The 24,808-nt window shown below is 40.7% G+C and overlaps 1 protein-coding gene across 2 annotated transcripts; it reads left to right on the top strand.

Moving 5' to 3' along the window:
• On the top strand, positions 1-24,046 carry LOC113027251 (kinesin-like protein KIF1B). Of its 2 annotated transcripts, none has more exons than XM_080303392.1 (10): positions 1-449; positions 12,620-12,697; positions 15,516-15,624; positions 15,743-15,809; positions 15,957-16,041; positions 20,816-20,920; positions 21,019-21,152; positions 21,253-23,048; positions 23,119-23,224; positions 23,317-24,046. In XM_080303392.1, the coding sequence occupies exons 1-6, from the start codon at positions 434-436 to the stop codon at positions 20,821-20,823; spliced, it is 363 nt and encodes a 120-aa protein (XP_080159518.1). In that variant the 5' UTR covers positions 1-433; the 3' UTR covers positions 20,824-20,920; positions 21,019-21,152; positions 21,253-23,048; positions 23,119-23,224; positions 23,317-24,046. The 2 variants fall into 2 exon arrangements, with proteins under 2 accessions (XP_080159518.1, XP_080159519.1); XM_080303393.1 differs by lacking the exon at positions 1-449 and adding an exon at positions 456-1,047.
• Positions 24,047-24,808: the final 762 nt, after the last annotated feature.

Genomic DNA, 24,808 nt, shown 5'->3' with positions numbered 1-24,808 from the left:
GGCTTTGTGCTGAAAAGAGCACAACAGATTGTCTGGAGAGAAGGTGAAGGAAAGTCAGCTGAAGCAAGACAGTTTGTGGAGTTTGTGTCGGACTGTATGTTATGCTGGGAGCCTGGGGATTAGTGGACTTTGATTCCAAGTTAATACTAGCTAGTGTTTCTCACTGGTTTTTGGGTGGTGGAGTAAAAGGGATTGGTTGGTGGCTGTTTCTAATGTTAGCCTTTTCTTGGTTTTCTTACAGGCAGGGTAAAGACATGGTGATGAATGAGTGTGTGGGACGTCTGCTGAGGACCAAGAGCTCAGGACAGTCAGACGGGGGCGTCACCGTGCTCCACAATCCTCTGCTGTTCTGAGATGTCACACTCCTGCCTGCACATACAAACCACAATGAAGTCAAAATTCCACCTGCACCTCCACCTATTCTTGCAAAAGCATGAAAACTGACAGAGGTGAGACAGCAGAAAAGTTCTTGTTTATTTATTTTTTTACTAAGTTAAGGAATTAAGTTAAGAAGAGTGATTAAATAAATTGTTTCTTGCATTTTTGGTTTAATGATTGTGTTTAGGATTATTTCAGAAACATGTTTAGAGGATCTTTGTAAGCCTGTATTTACTTTAAAAGAAGGGAAGCACTTCTTCATTCTACAGAAAAGGTGACACATTACAGATGAGTTCATAAAAAGTGTCACTGTCACTCTTTCAGGGCTCTGTCACTTTTTCTTTTTTACTGGAACAGCATGGTAAAGTAGACCTAGGCTGCCATCTTGTGGCAGTGTGTTGTTACTACAACATATGAAATTGTGTTTCTATTGGAAATATAATTCAGCACCACCGAGCCGCTCTCTCAGTTACAAACTGAACCTGTTTTTTAGACATAAATTACTAAGTACAGTGAAGCTTTTGGTTTTGTAAAAGTGTTTCTTATTCTAAATGCATGTTGATTTTTATAAGGGTGAAGAGCAGTTAGCAGTGCATTCACGGACATCTTTAAACTATTAAACGAAGAATCTTTGGTCATGATGTCATGAACTAGAAACGTGAGCTCCAGGTGAGACTGCACAGAAGAACAAGTGTCCTTAAACTGCATCAACTGATGACTTCTTACAATTTTATTCTACTGTGTGTTTTTATCATTGAACGTTTCTGTCTATGTGTACATGTAACGCAGACACTAAAGCTGTGCCAGAATGTCATGCTGAAGAGAACTATTCTTTTAAAATGCATGGGGGAGCAAGCGAGTCAGATACCAAGGGCACAAAGATGAAGCAGGTCTGATCGGAAACAGTTTATTTCCAGGCCAGGGAGCACAAATAAAAACACCCTTAAAAAACGTACACAATAAAATGTTATCAATAACTAAAATCCCCCAGGAATAAACAAACCCGATTCTAAAACTAGTAAAAATACAATTTTCTATGTTTACTAAAATCCCCTGATCTAATTATGCCACATGTTTATTATGGGTCCACCAGCAGGCCAGGAATTCCTTTTTTAGAGCGGAGTCAACGCCAGCCTCGTCCCCGGCAGACGAGGAGAAGCCTCCAATCCTCCTCTTGTCCCTTCACTGGGTCCATCGCATCCCAGCCCAGCTCGCGTTCTGCATCGGAGTCCGTCATGCGATGCCACCACGGCTGCTCTCGCGTCAGGGCCCTGTAAAATAACAAACAGGGGCCAGAACGGTCTGAGATCATGGTGGTAGGCTTGTGATGGACACACTTTTCATCCCTGGAAGACCAACATGCAAGATAAATACAAAGTTCCACTGTGTGACATACATATGCTAACACAAGCTACTGTAACTTAGAGAAGCTCAGTGAGAAGAGTGAGAATGTTCAAAAATACAGCCGCATCAACAACATGAACAAATATATTACCAGGTCACAATTACAGTGAGTCCGCAAAACGTTCAGCTTCAGTAGGAGACTTGAACGTGTTAGTGATGCTGTTGTGAACTACCCGAAGCTGGGCCGGGTAGCGCAGACTGCACGTCGCTCCGGAGACGCTAAGCTTTTTCCTGACCGTATTGAAGGCCATCCGCTGCGCAAGGACCTAGTCGGGGAAGATGGACAGATTCTCTCCATCGCAGCTCAACGGTGCACGTTGGCGTGCCAGACGCAGGACATGCCACACGTCTTTGTCATGATGCAACTTGGCTATGATAGCCCTCGGTCGCTGGCCAGCCGTTGGTTTTGGTCTAAGGGTGCGGTGTGCCCTCTCCACTTTTATCGGCTTAATAAAGTTGTCTTTCCCCAACACATCCAGCAGCAGGGATGAAACAAAGTCCGCCCTTACCGCCCTCAGCACCTTCCTTCACTCCAACAATCCTAATGTTGGCCCGACGCGAGCGCGCCTCCATCTGGCCTAGCTTGCCACGCAGGTTATCGGTGGCCGCCATTAGTTTCTTGCATGTAGCTTCCAGCATACAAACACGGCAGTCCAATGTAGTAAGCGACTCATCGATAACATCTAGACGTTGTTCGGATGACCGGATATCTGCCTGGAGCTTAGACAGAATAGACTCGATTGTGTCAAGGCGGGTCTCCATAGAAGTTTTTAGGCTAGCGATAGCTGCTAATATGGCATCGGTGCTCGCAGAATTTCAGCAACTGCTTTCTGGCAGTGTGTTGCGTCTTTTTTAGGCGGCATGTCGTCCAGTATTTATCGTAGTCGATGCAAGGCAGTAGTGCTGTTGACCAGTTAAGTAAAGACGCAGGGTGTCGCGTTAAATTGTTGGAAAATAAGAAGAAAAGTGCGGAGCTGAGAAGAGTGCGTCCTACTCCATCAGTGTACACGAGCACCCCCCATGAAGTTTAACTTTTAAAACACTAACCGAGGCCTGTAGTGTATATGGTTTTTCGTCGTTTCTCTGAGCATCGTATCGCCTGATCTTGGGAATTTCTCAGGACATCCACCTCTGGGAAGACAGGCAGCGGTCTTAAATGTTGTCGCTGTAGATCTGGATGTCAAATTGTTTGGAAATTACTTTATAACACTTTCGAGGTAGAGAGGCAGCGATAGTTGTGTCTGATATCTCCGACGCACACCTGAATGCTCCAGACAAGCAAAGACTTTGCTTTTATAGAGCTCACTCTTACTGATAATCAGTTTGATTTGATTAGCAGCACCTGGCTGTTACTTACCCTCTGATACTCTATAGAAGCACTAAGTAAATAATGACATGGTGTAATATGTCATGTGTCATTCTTGATCTGAAGTTTTATTTACCTAATTTTAAGTCCTGATGAGGACCGGACACCTTCCCATCATGTTGTGTGTACCTCGATTGCTTTGCAGAGATGTCCAAAATGCACTGAAGCATCAAATTTGTGGGTCGATGATGTCAATTTGTGTGAGTAACTGGCCTAGCTGTGAGTCTATCTCGACCTGATGTGGATGGTTTCGCTGAGGTGGAAGAGTATTTGTTGACTGGACTATGTGACAGCTTAATGCAGCGCTTATATATCTCCTGGTGACATAAGAGAAAGAAAGTTAGCAATAGAAAAGAAGGGGAGGCAAGAGGTTTGTAATTAGAGCTGTGTATTCATGTTTTACTTTTAAAGTATAGAAGGATTCTGTGGCGTCTCTAGGACGCCTCTTTTCTCCACCCTGTTCTCCCTACATTACCTCCAGGTTCATCGTACCAGGCTCAGCTGTGCTCATGCACCACATCACTTCCTCATAAAGTGTTCATCATTCAAGATGCCTCAATGTCAACAGGTCGGGTTAAAAACAAAAAGCATGTCGCTGATTGTGATCCCGTTCTTGTGATCATCTCTCTGCTGTCCACGGCAGGCTGCGTGTCTGAGGTGTTCACTGTTTCAGGCAACCTGTCAAACCTCATGTCAAGGCTGCATCATCATTCTTGTGTTCCTGCATGTGCAAACAGATGACTCATTGAAGCGCTGCATGGCAGTGTCTCTATACACTGGTTACTTGCTGTACCTGGGATACAGTGAATATGCCATACTAAAATACATAACGGAGACTCAAGGAGAACTCCCAGAGGAAATGTTAAACTATGGGCAAAAGACTGCAAAGTATTTCTGCAGGGAGTTCAATTCCGACAACATCTACCACTGGAAACTCAAGACAACTGAACAATATTTCCAGGAGTTTGGGATTGAGTTTGTTGACAAAAGAGTTAAAAAATTGAAGTCTCTGGATGAACTCTTATATACCGAGATCATTGAAGATGAGGATTATGCAGATGCAACTGCAAAAAGGTGTGATATCCTGATGTTTGTAGAAATGGTAAAGCACTTGCTTCACCTCAATCCCCAAAAACGAATGACACCCAATCAGGTCCTTGAGCATGCCTTTTCAAAACTGAGCCACCTTGCATGGATACGCCAGAGTAGCTCCTATGTTGAGTCCTGCTATGAGCACATCAACTACTTAAGGACAAAGAAGAAAGAGACGCCAGGACAGAGTCTCCATACCAGCAGAACAGAGTCTGCACACAAGCCCACCTCTGACACCAGACAATCTGCTCAAAGGAACTTCCCTCCCTCTGCAGCAGAGAGAAAAACACTAGTGATCCCCCACAGCCAAAACGGTTCTCCCCATTCAACTCAGAGGAACAGCAACAATTTAGTCAGGTCCAGTCAGAGTGAAAATTCTGAGACAATTCCAAAGAAAGCACAGTGTAAAAGAAAGCATCTGCAGGAAAATGAAAAGGATACGAGTGACCCAGATCTTAAAAGAAAAAAGACAAATTGGAAAGATGTGCGCAGAGAAACACTGTACCAACATGAAAGGTCAGATCATGACCAGCAGAAATGCCACGATTCTATGGCTCCATCCTGCGCAACCACTAGCTACAGGACACAAAATTCCATCTTGCCAATTAAGAGGAAGCCAGATGAAAACATCTTTGCGACATCAAATAAGAGGGCCAGAACCAACTGCGAAAACGGCAAGAGCCAAACCTTTAACCACAGCTGGGCCGAGGACCACCGCTAGAGAATTATTTTTTTGAAATAAAAACGAAGACATCTACATCAGAAAGCAAAATAAATAAATGAATAAATGAACAAAAGTCTCTTTCAGATTTTTTTGTTTAGATTTGTTTTCTGGAGATTTTAAGGAATTACTGATTTGTGTACACTGATGCTTTAAAGCCAAAGCAGTTCATAATGATTGGCCATGCTTGCCTTAAACTCACAGGGAGATTACAAATATATGATCTAAAGCCAACATATTATTATTTTTACACACACTTTTAACATATATACACAAGTCAGATTTTTGCTGTTATTTGACATGTTTCCATTAAAATAGGTTCAAAAGAATTGCACAGATTCTGAAACCAATATGCTTGAATACATGTGACTACTTGCTTTAAAAGTCTAACGTTTCAGCCTGTAAACTCTACCATATGATAAGGCAGTAAACAAGTGTACATATAATGAACTATATACTTTTGTTTACCTCATCATAATACGTTTTATTTTTATTTTTGAGTTCTTTTCACAAAAAGACATCTTGGTATTTAGGATAAGTGTCTATGAAGAGGCAGGTAGCAGCACTAAAAAAATCATTTATTTAACATTTATTTTATTGCAACGCCTCACCTGTTTGATTTTTTTTCCTTTCATTTGAAAACACAAATGTCTGTCCTGCTCTATATAAACTGCACAGAACCTTCAAGCAATATGTTGGCAGCAGCCCTTCACTTAAAAAGCTAGAAAAGTATCATGATACACAGTCATGGACAGAAGGTTTTGGCAGTAGCACAAATGTTGTGTTTCATACAAACTTCACTGATTCTGTTTTTATTAACATGATTTTTTTTCTGCGTGTATGATCTACAGAAGAACCCACATTAGCGTGTCATAACTTTCAAAGACTTTTAATGGCAATTAAAAATCAAATATATGTGCATTATGTTGTTGGCCATTGTTCTCGATAACTTGTGCTGGATGTCAGCTTCTTCTGTAAATCCTAACTGATGATCGTGATGGGCCGCCTTATCGGGGCTGAAAGTTGATGACAACCTGTGGGCCGGAAATCCCATCACTAGCCACCGTAAATATACTTTTATTTATTCACTCCACATAAAACGTAATAAATAAATCATAAAATACATAAATCAACTATTCACATTTCAACTTTTAACTATTTAAATTTTCAGCTTTTTCCTTTTACAAATTTAAAGTGAAACAACACAAAACACTGCAAACCACAAATATAAATATATATATATATATATATATGTAAATAAATATAAATTATAATGTGAAAACAAAACGAACATGCACATTCTCTGTCATATGGACCTGCATGAATAAACTTTCTGAATCCTTTATCATCTGCAACTGAAAATAGTTGTGGATGATTACTATCCGATTGTTAAGTGATGACATGACAAATCCTACTTCCGGGCCTAAAGTAGTCTGTGTTTAATATGGCTTTTGTGTTGTTAACATGTTTAATGTTATGTATTTTCTTCTATTTAATCTCAAAAAGCTCCTAAAACAGTCAGTGATCACTGTTGACCTCCCTCGGCTTTTATTGCTGCTAATCATTTATTTAAGCTCAGTTTTTAAAACCTTAGGATATAACTACAGCCCAGCCCATGCAGCAGTATATGAATGACTAAGCTCATATTGTGGATGGATTATCTCAGTTGTTCTCCTGGCTGAAGTTTGGTCCTTTTACAGCATCCTGCCATGCGATTACATTTGTTCCTGACCACCGAGAACACTCACGTTAACTTTTATCGAGAGGAAAAAAAGTTAGCTTGTTTATGTCTGTGAAGGTTCTCAGTCATCCAGGTCATCGTAGTCAAAGGAGCTTGCAAAGAAAAGCGTCTGGACTTCTTTAGCTTGTTTATATTATGCTAACATAGCTGTGTCGCTAGTGGTCACGTAGCACATCATTATATACCAGCTAGCCCAACTTCAGTAACTCTACAAACGTCACTGCTGTTTAGTTTTCTGTCTTCATTTATGTTGGAAGTGATAACAGAGCTGTATGTTTTAATTTGTTTCCAAAACCCCGCAGTCAGGACATGCTATATTGTATTTAGATAGAAGCTAGCGAGCTAACTCCCTGCTAACTTCTAACTCCGTTAAATGTCATAAATTCCATTTTCATGGATGCCTGGATGTTAAACTCAATTGTTACACCTGGTAGAGCAGAACGCTGATCATTTTATTAAAGATGAAAGACTTTAGACAGTTTTTCAACTCTCAGTAATGCCATAGTGATCGTTTGATATATGGACCTGCAGCAGAGTTTAGGTCCAGACACAGCTAGTGACATCAGACTGAACAACCGGATACCTTTCTAATGTGACGTTGGTGTCCCTGGCTCTTTCTCTCTCTCTCCCTCCCGCTCTGTTCTTGTGCTACTGATTTTAACTACCGCCCCTCCCCCCTCTTCCCAGCGCAAAGCAAGGCTCGCATGCTGAGTGAAGCGGGAAAAAAGTGCGAGAGAGAGGGTGAGAGAAAGAAAAAAACTTAAAAAAAAAAAAACGGCTCGCGATAAGGAGCCGGCTCGCGTCGTTCACGTCAAAGAGCCGGCTCTAAGAGCCATTTCGTTCGCAACTGACCCATCACTAACAGTGGCCCCTAGAGACAAAGCACGTACAAACTCCAAAACACATAAAAAACACGTAAAAACATGTAAAAACTCCAAAACACGTACAAACTCCGAAGCACGTACAAACTCAGAAGCACATAAAAACTCAAAACACAACAGAAGTGCTCCAGGATGCTGTTTTGGAAGTTCAGTTCATGCTAGAAATGTGTTTTGGAGTTCGTACGTGTTTTGTCTCTAAGAGCCACCGCATATATTTATATATAAACATATATAAATAAAACCACTTTTTTTTTACATTAGTAATTCCTTTTGTGCATACTTTTATATTATTGTTAATAATAAATAAATTAAAGCAACAAAACAACCTGAAGAGCCGGTTCGGAGCTGAAAGAGCTGGTTCTCTAAAAAGAGAATACTAATACCTAGAATATCAGAGCTGCTTCTAACTGCAATGGCCAGAGGCTCCATAGCTAGAGCAAAGAGCAGTGGAGATAAACAGCAACCCTGCCTAGTCCCCCGGTGAAGTAGAAACGGATGTGATCTATCAAAATTTGTCAGTACCGATGATCTTGGCCGTGCATAAAGCATACGTACCAAAGTTGTAAAATTACTACCAAAGCCAAATTTCTCAAGTGTAGCAAACAGGTATTTCCACTCAATTTGATCGAAAGCTTGTTGTGCATCTAATGAAATAACAGCTGAATTTGGAGGATTTGTTCCATACAGTACATTCAATAGACAACGGGTATTAGAGAAAGCAAATCTGTCTGGAATAAAACCAGTTTGATCGTGTTGAATTAAAGTGCCCAAAAGTTTATTAAGGCGTGAAGACAAGACTTTTGGAATGATTTTTTGATCACAGTTTAATAAACTAAGTGGGCGATATGAAGTCACATTGGTGGGGTCTCTGTCCTTCTTAGGGAGAAGACAAACGTGGGCATCATATATGCTATCAGGGAAAGAGCCCCGTGCAATAGAGCAGTTCACCATTCTGAGTAAAAGTGGAGCGATTATGTCAATATGGGTTTTATAAAATTCTATGTTGAACTAGAGCTGGGCAATATAAGATTTTTTCATATCACGATATGTTTTTTTCATTTCAGGCGATAACGATATCTATCACGATATAAGCCAAATAACTATATTTGTAAGATTTAAATGTGCCGTTGCTCACAAGTAAAATGTGAAATAATCAGCAGCTTGTTTTTATTTAAATATTTATTTCCCATAATAAGTTCAACAGGGTAGATGTACTTAAGGAACATGAGACTTTTTCAGATAGATAAAGGCAAATATTGCAAACTACACAAAAGGCAGCCGCTAAAGCGTTTAAGTTTCAAAATAGAACAAACGAAACAGACTACTAAATTGTCAATTTCACTTAGAAACAAAATATTAATTCTAAAAAATAAATCTTAGTTTGTTTTACAGAAGAACAGACAAAATTGACTAACTTTTGTCAATATCAAATAAACTGAGAACTAAAGGGAAATTCTCAATCTCTCCTTGTTGTATAGCTTAGCTTTTCAAACAGTTTTAACAGTTACTTTAGTCTGACAAAAGCCGAATGACGAATCAGTGCTTCCAGTCAGAGACTGAGGCTACGTCCACACGTACACGGGTATTTTTGAAAACGGAGATTTTCCGTTTTCGTTTTAAAAAATAATCCCGTCCACACATAAAGGGAGAAATGAAGGAAAACGCTGCGATGAACATGCAAAAGCAGCAGGTGGCGCTAGATTCCTAACCGTGCAGAAATGTTGGCCAATCAGAAGTCTAGAAGCCTAGAAGTGGGAAAAAGTAAACAAAGCTGGGGCATCGAAGCAGAACCGAGTCGTATGTGTGGAGGGACAGTAACTGTGTGTATATGTAAGCATTTAAACACTGCAGAGAGTAGAATTAACAGTAACATTATTGTAGAAATTCATTTCACTGAAACAATAACGTGGCACACAGTGTGACGTCAAAAAATGCGCACACCTTTGACGCTGCGTTTTCTCAGTTTTTCTGGTCCACACGTAAATGCAAAAACTGAGTTTTCAAAAATCTTCGTTTTCAGTGACCAAAAACGGCGTTTACGTGTGGACGAAAGGTGCAAACACATAGAAAAATCTGCGTTTTCAAAAATACCCGGGTACGTGTGGACGTAGCGCATGCACCAGTTTATTGTATTTCCAGACTTGCTTTCGGCACAATTTACAGTGCACGCTACTCTGTTTTTTGTCAGACTTGAAATAGCCGAAATACCTTCACACTACAGAACTTCTATGGCTCTTCCGTTCGACAATCTCTCCAGCATTGGAACCATCATCTGTTTTCTCTTCGGTAACCTTTGGTCACGCTCTGTTGATTTTTCTAGTCGGCACACTCATTTCCTCCATTACCCGGTGGCTGGCTGCTTCCCAAACAAATACACATGTGCGGCTTGGCACTTGTGCTGTACGTAACAAGTCACGTGACGTGACGCTGGGGCTGTGATTGGTTCGGCTCTGCGCTACGTAATTTGGATTGGCTGTTCCTTTTTTTTTTTTTTTTAAGAGGACAAGAGCGGCGAAGTCTATCGCGATAGTTTAATTTTTCTATCGAGAAAAAGTTATATCGCGATACATATCGTTATCGTTCTATCGCCCAGCTCTATGTTGAACTCATCCGGTCCGCAGACTTTACCACTAGGGAAAGAAAGGATAGCAGCTTTGACTTCTGTGATGCTGAAATCAGCATCAAGCACTTGGGTGGCAGATTCTGTAAGGGTTGGAATACTCAGAGAGTTAAGAAAGCTAAAAAGCTCAGAGTGAGTGGCGTTCGATTTAGAAGAATACAGTGTGCTGAAAAACTCAACAAATCTGTCATTAATCAGCTTAGGATCAGTAATTAATTCACCGGTAGAGGAGGCAATTATGTGTATGGTGCGATAGGCTTGCACATCTTTTAATTGTCTGGCAAATAATTTATGGGGTTTATCTCCCAACTCAAAGTGTCTTTGTTTCAATTTAATAATATCGCTACCGACTTGGGTTCCCAAAATATGATTGTATTCGAGTTTTAGTTTCAGAATAGCATTAGATATGTCCTCAGTATCAGATTGGCGAAGTGCCTCCTCTAATGTTGACAATTCAGACTCAATATGGGACAGACGATTTAATGTAGTTCTTTTCGAAAATGTTTGAAAGCAAATGATCTTGCCACGCAATGCTGCCTTAAAAGATTCCCAAAGAGTGGAATCAGAGACCTCACCATTGTCGTTATGTTTTAAGAAATCTGAAATCTCAGTGGAAACATAAGTGGAGAAAGTTTTGTCTGACAGAAGGGTAGAATTGAATTTCCAATTAAAAATTCGAGGCTGTAAATTAAAATCTATTTTCATGGTAAGTGGGGCATGGTCAGAAATCAAGATTTGATGATTAGCAGAGCTGACAATACTGGGTAGTAGTCTAGAATCTGTAACAAAGTAATCTATTCTGGTAAAGCTATGACATACAGATGAAAAAAAGGAATATTGCCTGTCATTTGGATGCTGAAGCCTCCAAACGTCTACCATGTTGTGTGATTTTACCAGATTGTTCAAAACTGCCGTGGATCTAGTAGTAGGGGCTATTTTTGTAGACGATCTATCCAAAACAGGATCAAAATAGCAGTTAAAATCGCCACCAATTATTATACTAGACATATTATATTCAGAAATTAGATCAAATATTTTGGAAAAGAAGTCAGGACAGTCAAAATTAGGGGCATAGATATTTAGCAAGACCAGTGGGAAAGAGTTAATGGACCCAGAGACCAAAACAAATCTCCCACCCGGATCAGTAACGACGGATCCAAATATAAATGGAGTGGTTTTCCGTATGAGTATAGCAACACCTCTGGCCTTAGATGTGAAAGTGGACTGGTAAACCTGCGACACCCAATTTGCTCTTAAACGTCTCTGTTCATTGGAGTGAATATGAGTTTCCTGAAGAAAAACGATATCAGAAGATAAATGCTTCAAATGTGACATAACCTTCCCACGTTTCAAAGCTCTGCCTAAGCCCTTGCAATTCCAGGATGTAAACGTCAAAGGACATGTTCCTAAACCAGTAGCATTGTTACCCCGCATCTAAATGAGAGGTGGTATGACATATGGACTGGTGAAAAATAATACAAAGGACTGGCATAAAAAAGGTTAAAACAAAATTAACACCAAGAACACTGAACCCCACCCCCCAAAAAGAAAAAGGCCGCAAAAAAGAACAAGAACCACTGCGGCCCATCCCAGCGTGCATTAAGGGGACTGCCGGGAAGAAGAGCACAAAACCTTCATATACGGCAGCTCCGCACCAGACTCCATTAATCAAAACTATAGTTACACCCATAAATCGACTGATTGGGTAAAAAAAAAAAAAGAAAAGAAAAAAAGACGCAAACATATAAAATGACTTGTGTATAACCAAAGTTATAATATAAACGTTCTCAGTACTTCACGATAGAGAAAAGTTTTAAGACGTCGTAGCAAAAAAACAAAACAATGATAGAAATCAGATCACCACAGAAGCATTCAAAAAATGATTGAACGAATCGCGACTCTCACTAACAGTTCCAGGTGCTGGACTGTTTGAAGGCCCCACTTTGGATCACGTGAAGGACATTCAGTTTTTTGTTGCAAACTGTTTACAGAAAACGCACTATTGTCACACCACAGTGAGCCAGTTGCATGAACAGCAGCCTAATCAGACTTCTGTAGAGTCTCAGTTTTTTTGGAGTCTGCTTCTTGTGTCCAACAGGAAGAATTCTGTCCATAAACAAAGGATTTTAAAATGTACCATTTCTTTTTTTTCTTTTTACTTTTGTAAAGTAACCTAAAATTATTATTGCCTCAAAGGGATTTATACTCTGAGCTATGTTTTTTTTTGTATTTTAAAAGCAGCCAACGAATTGTTAATGCATGATTAAAGTGAATTGGATTGGAAGGAGGCGTTGTTGGTAAATCTGCTAACTTTGTGGTGGAGGCTGTTGGACACAATGTTGGTACAAGGGGGGTCCTGAAAGCATGTACTGATTAGCTTCAGTTTCTTCTCTGAAGTTGCTCTGTTTCTCTTCAGATGTCTCTCAGACCAAGATTGAATGTGATGACAAGGGTGATGGATGGTGTGACATGTGCTGCTGGCCCACAGAACCAGGTGAGTATGCTGTCCATGTGCTCTGCAACAATGAGGACATCCAACACTCTCAGTTAAGATTAGTTTTCATGATTGTTGCTTCAAGGCCTGAGATTATGGTGGTGGGCTTGTGATGGACACACTTTTCATGGTTGAAACCTCTCCTGTAGAGGCTAAGCCTAGGCTTGAAGCCACTGGGGTGTTCGTTGGCGACGCGATGTCACTGGTATGCATGAAGTTATTAAACTTGATACAGTCCAATAACTTCATCCTTACTCATCTTGTCGCTAATTACGTGTGTCTACCTTAAATATCTTCACAAACTCAAAATGTGACCTCTAGCACCAAACGCTTGCTGCAGTTCTTGGTGTCAGAGGTGACACACAAGGTATCAGGTTTTCGCTGCAATTACTTTTTCATATAGGACCAAGTATGTTTGGATAGCGTTTTGCCCTTGAAAACTGCCGTTTAATATTAGACATTCTGTTATGTGAACGGCTGTGTGCAGGCAGGAAAAGGACCCAAAGGCAACAAAACTAGGAATACAAAATACTAGTGATGGCCCGCTTGAAGCTGAAGCTCCGGTGTGTGTCAAAAAAATCAACACACTGCTTCAGAAGCACTGTGTCGAAGCTTGATTCGTTTGGCCAGAGTCACGTGATCAGTGACGTCCGAAGCTTCATTTAGAACCTAACTGCTTCGGTGTCTGATTCAATGGTTTATAAGGAAATGAATCATTCGTGGGATTTGTGGAGCGTTTTGATGGTGACAGATAGCAAACCACTGATATTTCTACTGAGAGATTTGGAGCCAGCGAGGAATAGAGGGGGTTCTGTTGTGTGGGAGAATTTTGAGTTGATTTTTGTCAATCAGGTGGGTTTTCCAGCTTTGTGTTCTGGCCGTTTGCTTTTGTTTTGTGCCTGTTTATTATATCTGAAAACGGGAAAAAGGTGAAATGTCAAAAATCTGCTTCCATAATATAAATATCATTAAATAACTTTAGAAAAACTTCCACTTGACTCTTTACATGTAATATTGTAAAAATATATATTTTATTGTTTAATTAATCTGAAAATGTTAGTCTGCCAAATGTGCAGCAATTGGATTTATTTATTCTCTTTATCTGATAGTTTGTGGGGCCCAGGTAGACTGTATAACTGCATCTCTACCAGTTTCTCTGCACTCCAGCCTCCTCTGTGCCATGTGAAGGGGTTTCCCTTAAGGCAGGAGAAATTATCTCCATGAAAAGGAACAGGTTCGGCCATCGCAGAGTGAAACAAATTCTCTTCTTAAATAAAAATGAAAAAGGGCTACTTTAAATGCATCATGTTTTTAATTTGCAAGTTCATAAGCATTTTCCTTTTCCATCTCACAATCAATTCTCCCCCCAGGTCAAAAATATGTCTGGGGAAATTTCCCTAATATAATATTATTTATAAATATACCCGTCTAGCGGTTAATTGCATAAGTGCATGGAGACAGGACCTCACAGCGGAAGCATACTCCATAATGTGTTGTACATTATCATATGTATATTATATGTAATGTGGTATTTTTCAATTATTTTATTTACCAACATCAAGAAGTCACAAGCAAAGAAAGACCACACAATGGTGCATGTTTAAACAAGGAGAGTTTACTGGTCAAAATTATTTATTAAACAAATAAACCACATTTTTTTAACCACCAAAAAATATACAATATCAGACAGAACTCCACTCTGTCAAGTGGGCAATCATTATGAAGCAACTGGTTTTATTTTGTGGATTCAAGCTGCTCTTAATATTTGTGGCCACCAGATAGGACTGTGTTGAAAAGCTTTGAGTAATGAACCATTTTTCAACACAAGCTTCAGAAAGATTCATTTGGCCATCACTACAAAATACACTTAAGCAGACAGAACACACAGCTAGATGGCTCACAGCACAAACACAGGGAAACACAGGGCTTAAATACACAGAGGGAGCAATCAGGGAATGGGTAACAGGAAGGAAACACAGCTAGGGCAAATCAGGCCTAACGAGACAAAGGAAGCAAAACCAGACGCATTTACATGAGACACCGACTTTCAAAGTAAAACAGGAAACAAAACACAGAGATGCGAACTTGACAAGGGGATACAGCTGACAGGGGAGACAGAGCAACTAGAGAACACAGAGACATAAACCATAAGACAGAACTCAAAGAAACCAAAGACTGGAAATGATCAATAATATAATAAACTCAAAACCCTGGGTCAACGACCCAGGCATCCTAACACGTTCTTGTCTAATGTTATAAATGTATTGATCTGAAACGTGTAAGTGTGACAAATATGGAATAAGATATGAAAGCAGAAAGGAGGCAAATACTTGTTTACAGCGCTATAGTCTGTAAATGGTCTTCTTTTGGCTATAGTAGATCTTTTACTTGTTCATTTTTTAATTGTTTGTTAAAATTTTTTTTTTCGATCATATTGAGTATAGAGGAATGCAACTGTGAGCTTTAGCGATTAGCCCGTTTCAACAGGACCATGAGGACCTGATGTGTGAGACAGCAGGGTGCTGCCACTGGTGTTGTAATGTGTGATTTAGTTCCTCCTAACATTTCAGTTTGCTTCCAGTATCTATCCTCTGTGATTACTGGCTCTTTAGACAGATTTAATAGAAGTGTGTGAGCTATTGGCTCAGTATAAAGGGTCAGTAGTGTTTTCACATCACCTATCCATCCTCCTTTTAGTCACCCAAAGCATGTAGTAAATACTCCTCACTTTTATTCATCTTCTCTTAAATTCAGACAAATTCCAGCTTGATAACATTGAGCTTGTGTGTGTGTGCGTGCGTGCGTGCGTGTGTGGCAGTTGCAGCCACCAAGTTGAACACCATCACCAAATCCAACCTGGGTCAGTGTGTCAGCAAGTACGACCTGCTGGTCTGGTTTGAGGTCAGCGAGCTGGAGCCCACTGGAGAGTGAGTATCCACCTGGAGTGTTATATTCACGCACAAGCTTTAAAGGAACCATAAAAATTATCTCCACGAAGAATATTATAAGTTGGGATGTTGTGTCACCTCCTCCCTCCATGCACAGGTACATCCCAGCCATCGTGGATCACAGTGGAGGCCTGCCCTGTCATGGTACCTACCTGCTGCACCAGGTACAGGATTGGTGCACATGTTGTTTTCTTATTACTCGCACAGTGGTAACTGCTTCCTTTGTACACAGTTGAATATCTTCTTTTAAAGCGTAATGTTGCTCTAGCTGTGCTCACTGTGATCCTGAGCTCCTGTTATGTTTGCTGCAGGAGATCCAGCGGAGGATCAGAGTGACCCTCATCCACGAGAAGGGCAGCGAGCTCCATTGGAAAGATGTTCATGAGGTGGTTGTAGGTGAGCAGCCTACAGAAAACAAAAACCCCAAAGCACAGAAACAATGTTTTATAGTGTTTGTGTGCTTTTGATAGAGGAAGACAGGACAGAACATCATTAAAGGGATTTGACTTTGTGAGATCACACTGAAAACGCACCACTCGGTTCAGCTGCTGACTCTGAAGCCAACAGGCTCTTGAGTGTGGATGATTGTGTTGGTACTGGATGCTGTGATAAAACAGCTGTTCTGATCTGTCTTCATTCATGCCTGTCGTTATTGAGCCTCCTATTCAATTCAATTCATTTTATTTATATAGCGCCAAATCACAACATAAGTCGCCTCAAGGCGCTTCATAGATATAGAGAAAAACCCAACAATCATATGACCCCCTATGAGCAAGCACTTTGGCAACAGTGGGAAGGAAAAACTCCCTTTTAACAGGAAGAAACCTCCGGCAGAACCAGGCTCAGGGAGGGGCGGCCATCTGCTGCGACCGGTTGGGGTGAGAGAAGGAAGACAGGATAAAAGACATGCTGTGGAAGAGAGACAGAGGTTAATAACATATATGATTCAATGCAGAGAGGTCTGTTAATACATAGTGAGTGAGAAAGGTGACTGGAAAGGAAAAACTCAATGCATCATGGGAATCCCCCGGCAGCCTACGTCTATTGCAGCATAACTAAGGGAGGATTCAGGGTCACCTGGTCCAGCCCTAACTATATGCTTTAGCAAAAAGGAAAGTTTTAAGCCTAATCTTGAAAGTAGAGATAGTGTCTGTCTCCTGAATCCAAACTGGAAGCTGGTTCCACAGAAGAGGGGCCTGAAAACTGAAGGTTCTCCCTCCCATTCTACTTTTAAATACTCTAGGAACAACAAGTAGGCCTGCAGTGCGAGAGCGAAGTGCTCTAATAGGGTGATATGGTACTACAAGGTCATTAAGATAAGATGGGGCCTGATTATTTAAGACCTTATATGTGAGGAGCAGGATTTTGAATTCAATTCTGGATTTAACAGGAAGCCAATGAAGGGAAGCCAAAACAGGAGAAATATGCTCTCTCTTTCTAGTCCCTGTCAGGACTCTTGCTGCAGCATTTTGGATTAGCTGAAGGCTTTTCAGTGAGTTTTTTGGACATCCTGATAATAATGAATTACAGTAGTCCAGCCTGGAAGTAATAAATGCATGAACTAGTTTTTCAGCGTCACTCTGAGACAGGATATTTCTAATTTTAGAGATGTTGCGCAAATGGAAGAATGCAGTCTTACATATTTGTTTAATATGTGTGTTGAAGGACATGTCCTGGTCACAAATAACTCCAAGGTTCCTCACAGCGTTACTGGAGGCCAAGCTAATGCCATCCAGAGTAAGAATCTGGTTAGCTACCATATTTCTAGGCTTTTCAGGGCCGAGTACAATAACCTCAGTTTTATCTGAATTAAGAAGCAGAAAGTTAGCGGCCATCCAGGTCTTTATGTCTTTAAGACATTCCTGCAGTTTAACTAATTGGTGTGTATTATCTGGCTTCATAGATAGATAGAGCTGGGTGTCATCTGCATAGCAGTGAAAATCTATGCTATGTCTTCTAATGATACTGCCTAAGGGAAGCATGTATAATGTAAACAGAATTGGTCCTAGCACTGAACCCTGTGGAACTCCATAATTAACCTCAGTGTGTGAAGAGGACTCTCCATTTACATGCACAAATTGGAGTCTATTAGATAGATATGATACAAACCACTGCAGTGCAGTACCTGTAATATCTACAGCATGTTCTAATCGCTCTAATAGGATATTATGGTCGACAGTATCGAATGCTGCACTAAGGTCTAGCAGGACAAGCACAGAGATGAGTCCACTGTCAGAGGCCATAAGAAGATCTTTTATAACCTTCACTAAAGCTGTTTCTGTGCTGTGATGAGCTCTTAAACCTGACTGAAACTCTTCAAATAAACCATTCCTCTGCAGATGATCTGTTAGCTGTTTGACAACTACTCTTTCAAGGATTTTTGATATGAAAGGAAGGTTGGAGATTGGCCTATAATTAGCTGAGACTGCTGGGTCTAGAGATGGCTTTTTGAGTAAAGGTTTAACTACAGCCAGCTTGAAGGCCTGTGGTACATAGCCGATCATTAGAGATAGGTTGATCATATTTAAGATCGAAGAATTAATTAATGGCAGGACTTCTTTGAGCAGTTTTGTAGGAATGGGGTCTAAAAGACACGTTGATGGTTTGGAGGAAGTAATTATTGAAGTTAACTCAGAAAGATCAATTAGAGAAAAAGAGTCTAACTTAACATCGATGGTACTAAGAGTAGCTGTAGATAATATTACATCTGTGGGATGATTACTGGTAATTTTTTCTCTAATGATAAAAATTTTATTTGTGAAGAAGTTCATGAAGTCATTACTAGTTAACGTTAAAGGGATGGTTGGCTCAAAAGAGCTCTGACTTTTTGTCAGCCTGGCTACAGTGCTGAAGAGAAACCTGGGGTTGTTCTTATTTTCTTCAATCAGTGATGAATAGTAAGATGTTCTGGCTTTGTGGAGGGCTTTCTTATAAAGCAACAAACTATTTCTCCAGGCTAAATGATGATCCTCTAAATTTGTGACACGCCATTTCCTCTCCAGATTACGAGTCATCTGCTTTAAGGTACGTGTTTGAGAATTATACCACGGAGTCAGGTACTTCTGATTTGAGACCTTAGTTTTCACAGGAGCTACAGTATCCAGAGTCGTACGTAGTGAGGAGGTGAAATTATTAACAAGATAATCGACCTCTGTTGGAGTAGCGTTCAGATAGCTGCTCTGCTCTATGTTGGTACAGGGCATTGAAGATGATAACAGTGGGTGGATTATATTCTTAAACTTAGTTACAGCGCTTTCAGAAAGACATCTACTTTGATAAAGTCTACTCTCCACCGCTGTGTAATCAATTACTGTAAATGTAAATGTAAACTCCAAACCAGTAAAAGCGATCTTTGGAGGCAGCACCCTTTTTAGTACTTTGCTGTATTTGTTTGTGATTGTGTGACACTGAACCACAGTGCTATGTATATCCTCTGTAACACTCAGACGTTCCCAGATCAATGTTTCCCCCTCAGCTGTTTCTCACTATAGAGTCTTTCCTCAGTAACAATGAGGCCAATGAGGCACCAGCAGAGCATATCTGGCTCTCAGTCTGTGGCTGATAGTGCCCCCTGCTGTTAATAACAGGAACAGTGTAACTTTGTATGGAGCTCATAGTGATGGTCTTAAGATTGCTGCTTCAAGGCAGTAATTTGTATCCATGTGTGCTGTCTATTCTGAGCATATGCAGTTATGTGAGCTCTCTGGATTTATGTATCAGGACATAATTAAAAAAAATCAGGTCCTTAGTAGGTCTTAATATGAGGTAAATGCAACCTCAGATGAACAACACATAACACTTTATACCAGGTCATTATTTATTTAACACACACTGAGCTGAAATTCAGATGTTTCAAAAACTAAGTACATCCAAGACTATTTCCATAATTATTTAAGAGGGTCAGTATTAGCCAAGTGCTAATCAAGTGCACTAGATCATCAGTAAGTGTAACCACTACTGTCAGTTTGCTGGTGTGGCGTATTCAGGTAAGTGGTAACATACTGAGGAGGAGAGAAGCAGTTGTTGATACCCATGAATGTGGGAAGGCTTTGAAGTCGATCATTTTGCAGCAAGAAAATTTATTCGCAAGTTAAAAAAATCAAAGACTGTTTCCAATCTTACCAGGAGTGGACGTCCCAGAAAATTCACCCCAGACATCTGAGGCTCTACAGGCATGCTAAATGTTGGAGTTCATGGCAGTGCAATTAGAAACAGACTCAACAAATATGGCCTGTTTGGAAAGACTTCCAGGAGAAACCATTTTCCCTCTAAATACAACATGGCAGCATGGGTTAGGTTTGCAAAGTTGAAAAGCTAAGCCCTAATGCACAGCTTCAACATTGGTGAAAACCAAACACGGCATATCAGCAAAAACACCTCATACCAACGGTTTTGCTCGGGTGATGATTATTTGGGCTTTTTTTGCTGCCAAAGAAGCTGCAAAGTGTCCAGGTCACTGAGTGAGCCATGAAGTATTCTAGAGTCAAAGAGATCATCGTTGGGTCAGTGACTCCAGAGCGCAGCAGCAAAGCAACAACAGAGTGGTGCTGCAGTGGCTCAAAGTTGAGACTTCAACATAATTGAACGTTAAGAAAGCTGTGAATGAATAAATATCTGCAAACTTCAATGAACCGAAGAAACATTGTAAAGACAAACGGGCCAGAAATCCGTCCACACTGCTGTGAAACACTAATAAAAAATGATTACCTCAAGCTTTTGCTGCTAAAGTTGGTTCTATCAGCTGCTGAATCACAGGATGTACTTGGTTATAGTCATTTGTGCATTTTGGGTTGCTTTAAATAAATAATGATGTGTTGTAATCATCCAGATCTAGAACCTTAAACTGCTTTTTCACGTGTCTGTAAATGAATTTCTTTCTTATCATTGGTGTCGGCTGACACTTGACACTCTGTGGCTCCTGATTTGTCTGTTGTCAAGGTCTCACCTCAGTGTGATTCCTCACGTTTTGTCATGATTAAAGGATGAATGTGAACACCGCTTCAGTCACTGTGTTCACTTCCTGATATGTCAGAACTGCGCTCACGTCACTCACTTTTTTTAACAACATGACACACTGCTGTAAACAGAGACCCTGTAATGTTAGCACCAAGTAGGACTTCATAAAAAATAATGCTGTCAAGCTAACTTTTGCTCTTTCTGTCTTTTTCAGGACTTTGAGGCAGTGTGGGACAGCTCCCTGCACAACTCCCTCCTGCTCAACCGCGTCACTCCCTATGGAGAGAAGATCTACATGACCTTATCTGCGTATCTGGAGGTCAGCCGCTGCTCCGCCGTGTTGTACCTGTTTGTACGTGTTTTTAAGTCTCTTGATGTCATCGTGTCTAACACACACCCTTTATCTCCTCTCTGCAGCTGGACCATTGCATCCAGCCTGCCATTATCACCAAAGACCTCTGCACGGTCTTTTAATCCCAAGACGCCAAGATTTCCCCACCCCGTTCTCTCAAGAACCTCTTTGGGACTGGATACTCCAAAACTCCTGACTGGTAAATCTGGGCTGCTGCACTGTGGCCATCTCTGTTTCACAATCAAAGATATCTGCCCTGTTACAAAGTTTCCTTCTTCATAACTTCTGCTTCATTATAGCAACCGAGTGACTGGGATCTACGAGCTGAGCTTGTGTAAGACGTCTGACACTGGAAGCCCAGGTGAGCAGACATGAAACATGAGGGCTCATGTCCTGAGCAGGGATGCAGAGGAGGACGGTCCTGGACACATCATGTTATTTGTCTCCTGAAATGAGTTTCATTCTATTTTTTATTATTTTTTGTTGTTGTTGGTTTTTTATTAAATTAAGATGCTTGCATGATAATTTCCCCCAGGGATCAATAAAGTATTCTGATTCTGATTCTGATTCTGATACCTGCAGCAGTCCTCAGGAGAAGACCAGGTTTGCTCAGTTTAAAACAAAAAACAAAAATGAACCAAATCAGCCAGCTTACATTTGAAACCATGAAGGAAAAATCTACAGTTATCTCCAAGTGACGTGTTAGTTTACGCTCTGCTGCCTAAACCATAGCTGCTAATAGATTTATAGGGTATTTTTCTTCTGGCAGTGAATTTACATCAGGCTGAACCGTCTGTGAAACAAAAACTCAAAGTGGGAATGAACTTTGACAGGAGGGCCATGCCCGATTTCCTCTGTCATCCACGTCATACTTAGATCCTCCTCAATCTGTGTACATACGCCACCTCTAAACCGCCGATAGTGCCAGTGTCAGTTAGTGAGTCAGTAAAATACTCATGCATTTGTGTTAACATAAAAACTGCAGACTAACTAGAGACAAACAAGCGAGGATCGCTTCATATCTCAGCAGTTTAAAAAACAAACAATGACCGATTGTTCCTGCAGGAGTAGATTCGGGCCCCTTTTTGCTTTTTCATCCCAAGGAATAAAAACAGGGTTACAAGGAGATGAGGAGGACTAGGAGGATGAAAACGAACTAAAGAGAGAACTTGATTTGTACATGCGGTCTGTTCTGGGATCAGTGTGTGTCACGGACCCGGTTCCAGGGACTCGGGGTCCGTGTGCAGTATGGACTTGTTGTTGTTATTATTATTATTATTATTATTATTATTATTATATTATATGTATGTGTTCTGTGCTTCTGCTGTCCTGTGTCCATGCTTGTGTTTTGGCAGGTGTGTGGGTGCAGTCATGGCAGGCACTTTCAGCTCTGGTGAGTGTGGCCTTGCCAGCTACCGGTCACACCCAGGAATCTCCACACATACCTGGTGTCATGGTCCTGAGTCTGAGGACTCGATGTTTTGTGTTTCTTTATATTCTTCTATATACTTGTTTATTCTGCCTTGTCTTTTGTTTAGGTTTGCTATGTGTTAGTGTGCTTGTTTCATGCCTGCCTGTGTTCCCTCTGTCTGTCCATGGTGTCACTGTGTCTGCTCGTGAGTCTGCCTGCCAAGTTCAGTGTCCGTTCTGGTTCTGTCTGTTAGTTTCCTGTTTTATTCTGAAAGTTCATGTCTCATATCAATGTGTTCAGTTTTACCTTTCTCCTGTCTCGTTAGCCTAATTTCTCCCAGCTGTGTCTCCCTCCTGTTGCTCATTTCCTAATTACTCCCCTGTGTATTTAAGCCCTGTGTTTTCCTGTGCTCCCTGTCGTGTCGTACCCTCATGCTGTGTGTTTCTACCTGTAGCGCCCTGTGTGTTTTGTTAGAGTCTTCCCAGTTTAGATTTTGTTGTTTTTTGTGTTCAGCAATAAAAGCTGCCATTTTGAGTTCCGTCCTGTCTCCAGTGAGTTTGCGTTTCGGTCCAATTCCTGCCAGCACACAGCCGTACTATGACACCTGGCGCCGATCTAGCTTCATCAGAGGAGCTTCAAAACAGTGTGGCTGAGAGCTCCTCGACGCTGGATCATTGACTTCCCGTCAGTCTCGGTTTATGTGCAAGGTCTGGCGTCAGGTGTTGTACTCATGGCTGCCTTTGTGTTTCCCCAGGAGGAATTGTGGAGACCAGGAAGCAGCACACGGACAGTACACAGGGAACGGGCACGGAGCACGGGTTAAAGGAGAAGACACGGAACAGGAGTCGGGATCGCACAAGGTATTTATTGTTGCTTGGATTTACACCACTGTAAATAAACGCACTGCCTTCATCATCAAGTCCTGCATTTTGGGTCCTCATTCCTCTGACAGCTTCTGAAGTCGTTCCAAGTTGCTTAGCCCTTTGAACGACTTCAGAAGCTGTCTTTTTTTATGTTTGTCTTCAGAGTTTAGGAACTGTTTGCCTGTCAAACCATGGACCATGAGCATGGAGCGGGAGTCAGGAGCACGTTCATGGAAACCACTTCTTTCCTTCTGTTTCACGATTGTTCACATTTCTCACTGTAAATAAACACACCGACTCTGATGGGAAAATCCTGCATTTGGTCCCGGTTCTTGCCACGCATCTTGACATAAGTAATAAACACTTTGATTTAGAAACTGCATTTTGTGTTCACTTGTGTTATCATTATCTAATATTTAAATTTGTTTAATGATCTGAAACAGTTTTTCACATCACTGTACGTACGTAGAAGTTCTGCTCAAACTCTATGAACAGAATCTTTCAAACAATGTGAAACAAGCTGTCACTGCATCTGTACTAATGCTCAGTTTGTAAGTACAGACATGATGCCTTATGCTACAAAACAACCCTAAGAGATGCGGTTAATATATTGACCAGTTGGGTAAACTTGTCAACACTGTTCTTCAGAGGATAAAGTGCTGGTGCTGTGTTCCACCACCAGACTTGCACACAATGTTGCAGAGATGTGCCAAGCAGGAAAGCACAAGAGCCTTAAGGCTAGTTCCAGAACTTTTTTTTTTTTTTTTTTTAAATTGTAATTCTAACAATCATTTTATTAAAATACAGATGAATCACTGACTTGTGATGCTATTGTTTCTGTTTCTTCAGTCATATCTCCTCCTGTTTTCCTGCTTTAGTGATGCAGGCGTCTCTCTTACACCATCATCACTTTCTCCACTTCACCTTTAGGTAAACTTGCTTATTTGCAAAGATAAGTAGAAGCATGACAGTATGTGGATGATCCAGAGTCATTAACAAACACACAGAACAAAGTTTGCACAGGTTTTCTGTAATTTTGTGTGTGCACGTGTTTTTTGTTTGCACAGGACAATGTTTCCATACACATACTGAATGAGGACCAATGTTTTTGAATGAAAACTGGATCTACTTAGTTCTGCCTGTATTTTCTTCACATGTCTACACTGATATGACTGCACAATTTTAAGAGTTTAAGCAGCCATAGAGGGAACGGTGCCACTACGCCTTGGAAGATGAGGGCCGATTCAAACTTTTTATATTTTGTGTTTAATATAACTGACAATGACTAGGAAACCTAAAAAAGATGATACAACACATTAACACAGAGTATATAATAACACAAATAATCGTACTGGCGATGATTGCTCGTATTAGGTGAATTAAAATCCACCAAGAATGCATTTAAGGTTTTGTTTCTTTCATTACACTTTCAGTTGACATGTGCTTTTCAAACGTTATATTTAAACTGTTTAATATAGTGGTCATTCCATCCACCCACCTTTTATCTTTAATAGTTTTTTAGATGTTGGTGAAAAAAGTGTTCATGACAGTGTAGATTTCTGGTATTTTGTGTAAATTTAA

This window comes from Astatotilapia calliptera, chromosome 7 (assembly GCF_964374335.1).
Source record: "Astatotilapia calliptera chromosome 7, fAstCal68.1, whole genome shotgun sequence".
NCBI classification, from domain to species: Eukaryota; Metazoa; Chordata; class Actinopteri; order Cichliformes; family Cichlidae; genus Astatotilapia; species Astatotilapia calliptera.
The sequence above is the reverse complement of the archived record's forward strand: the minus strand, read 5'-3'. Positions and strand labels throughout refer to the sequence as shown.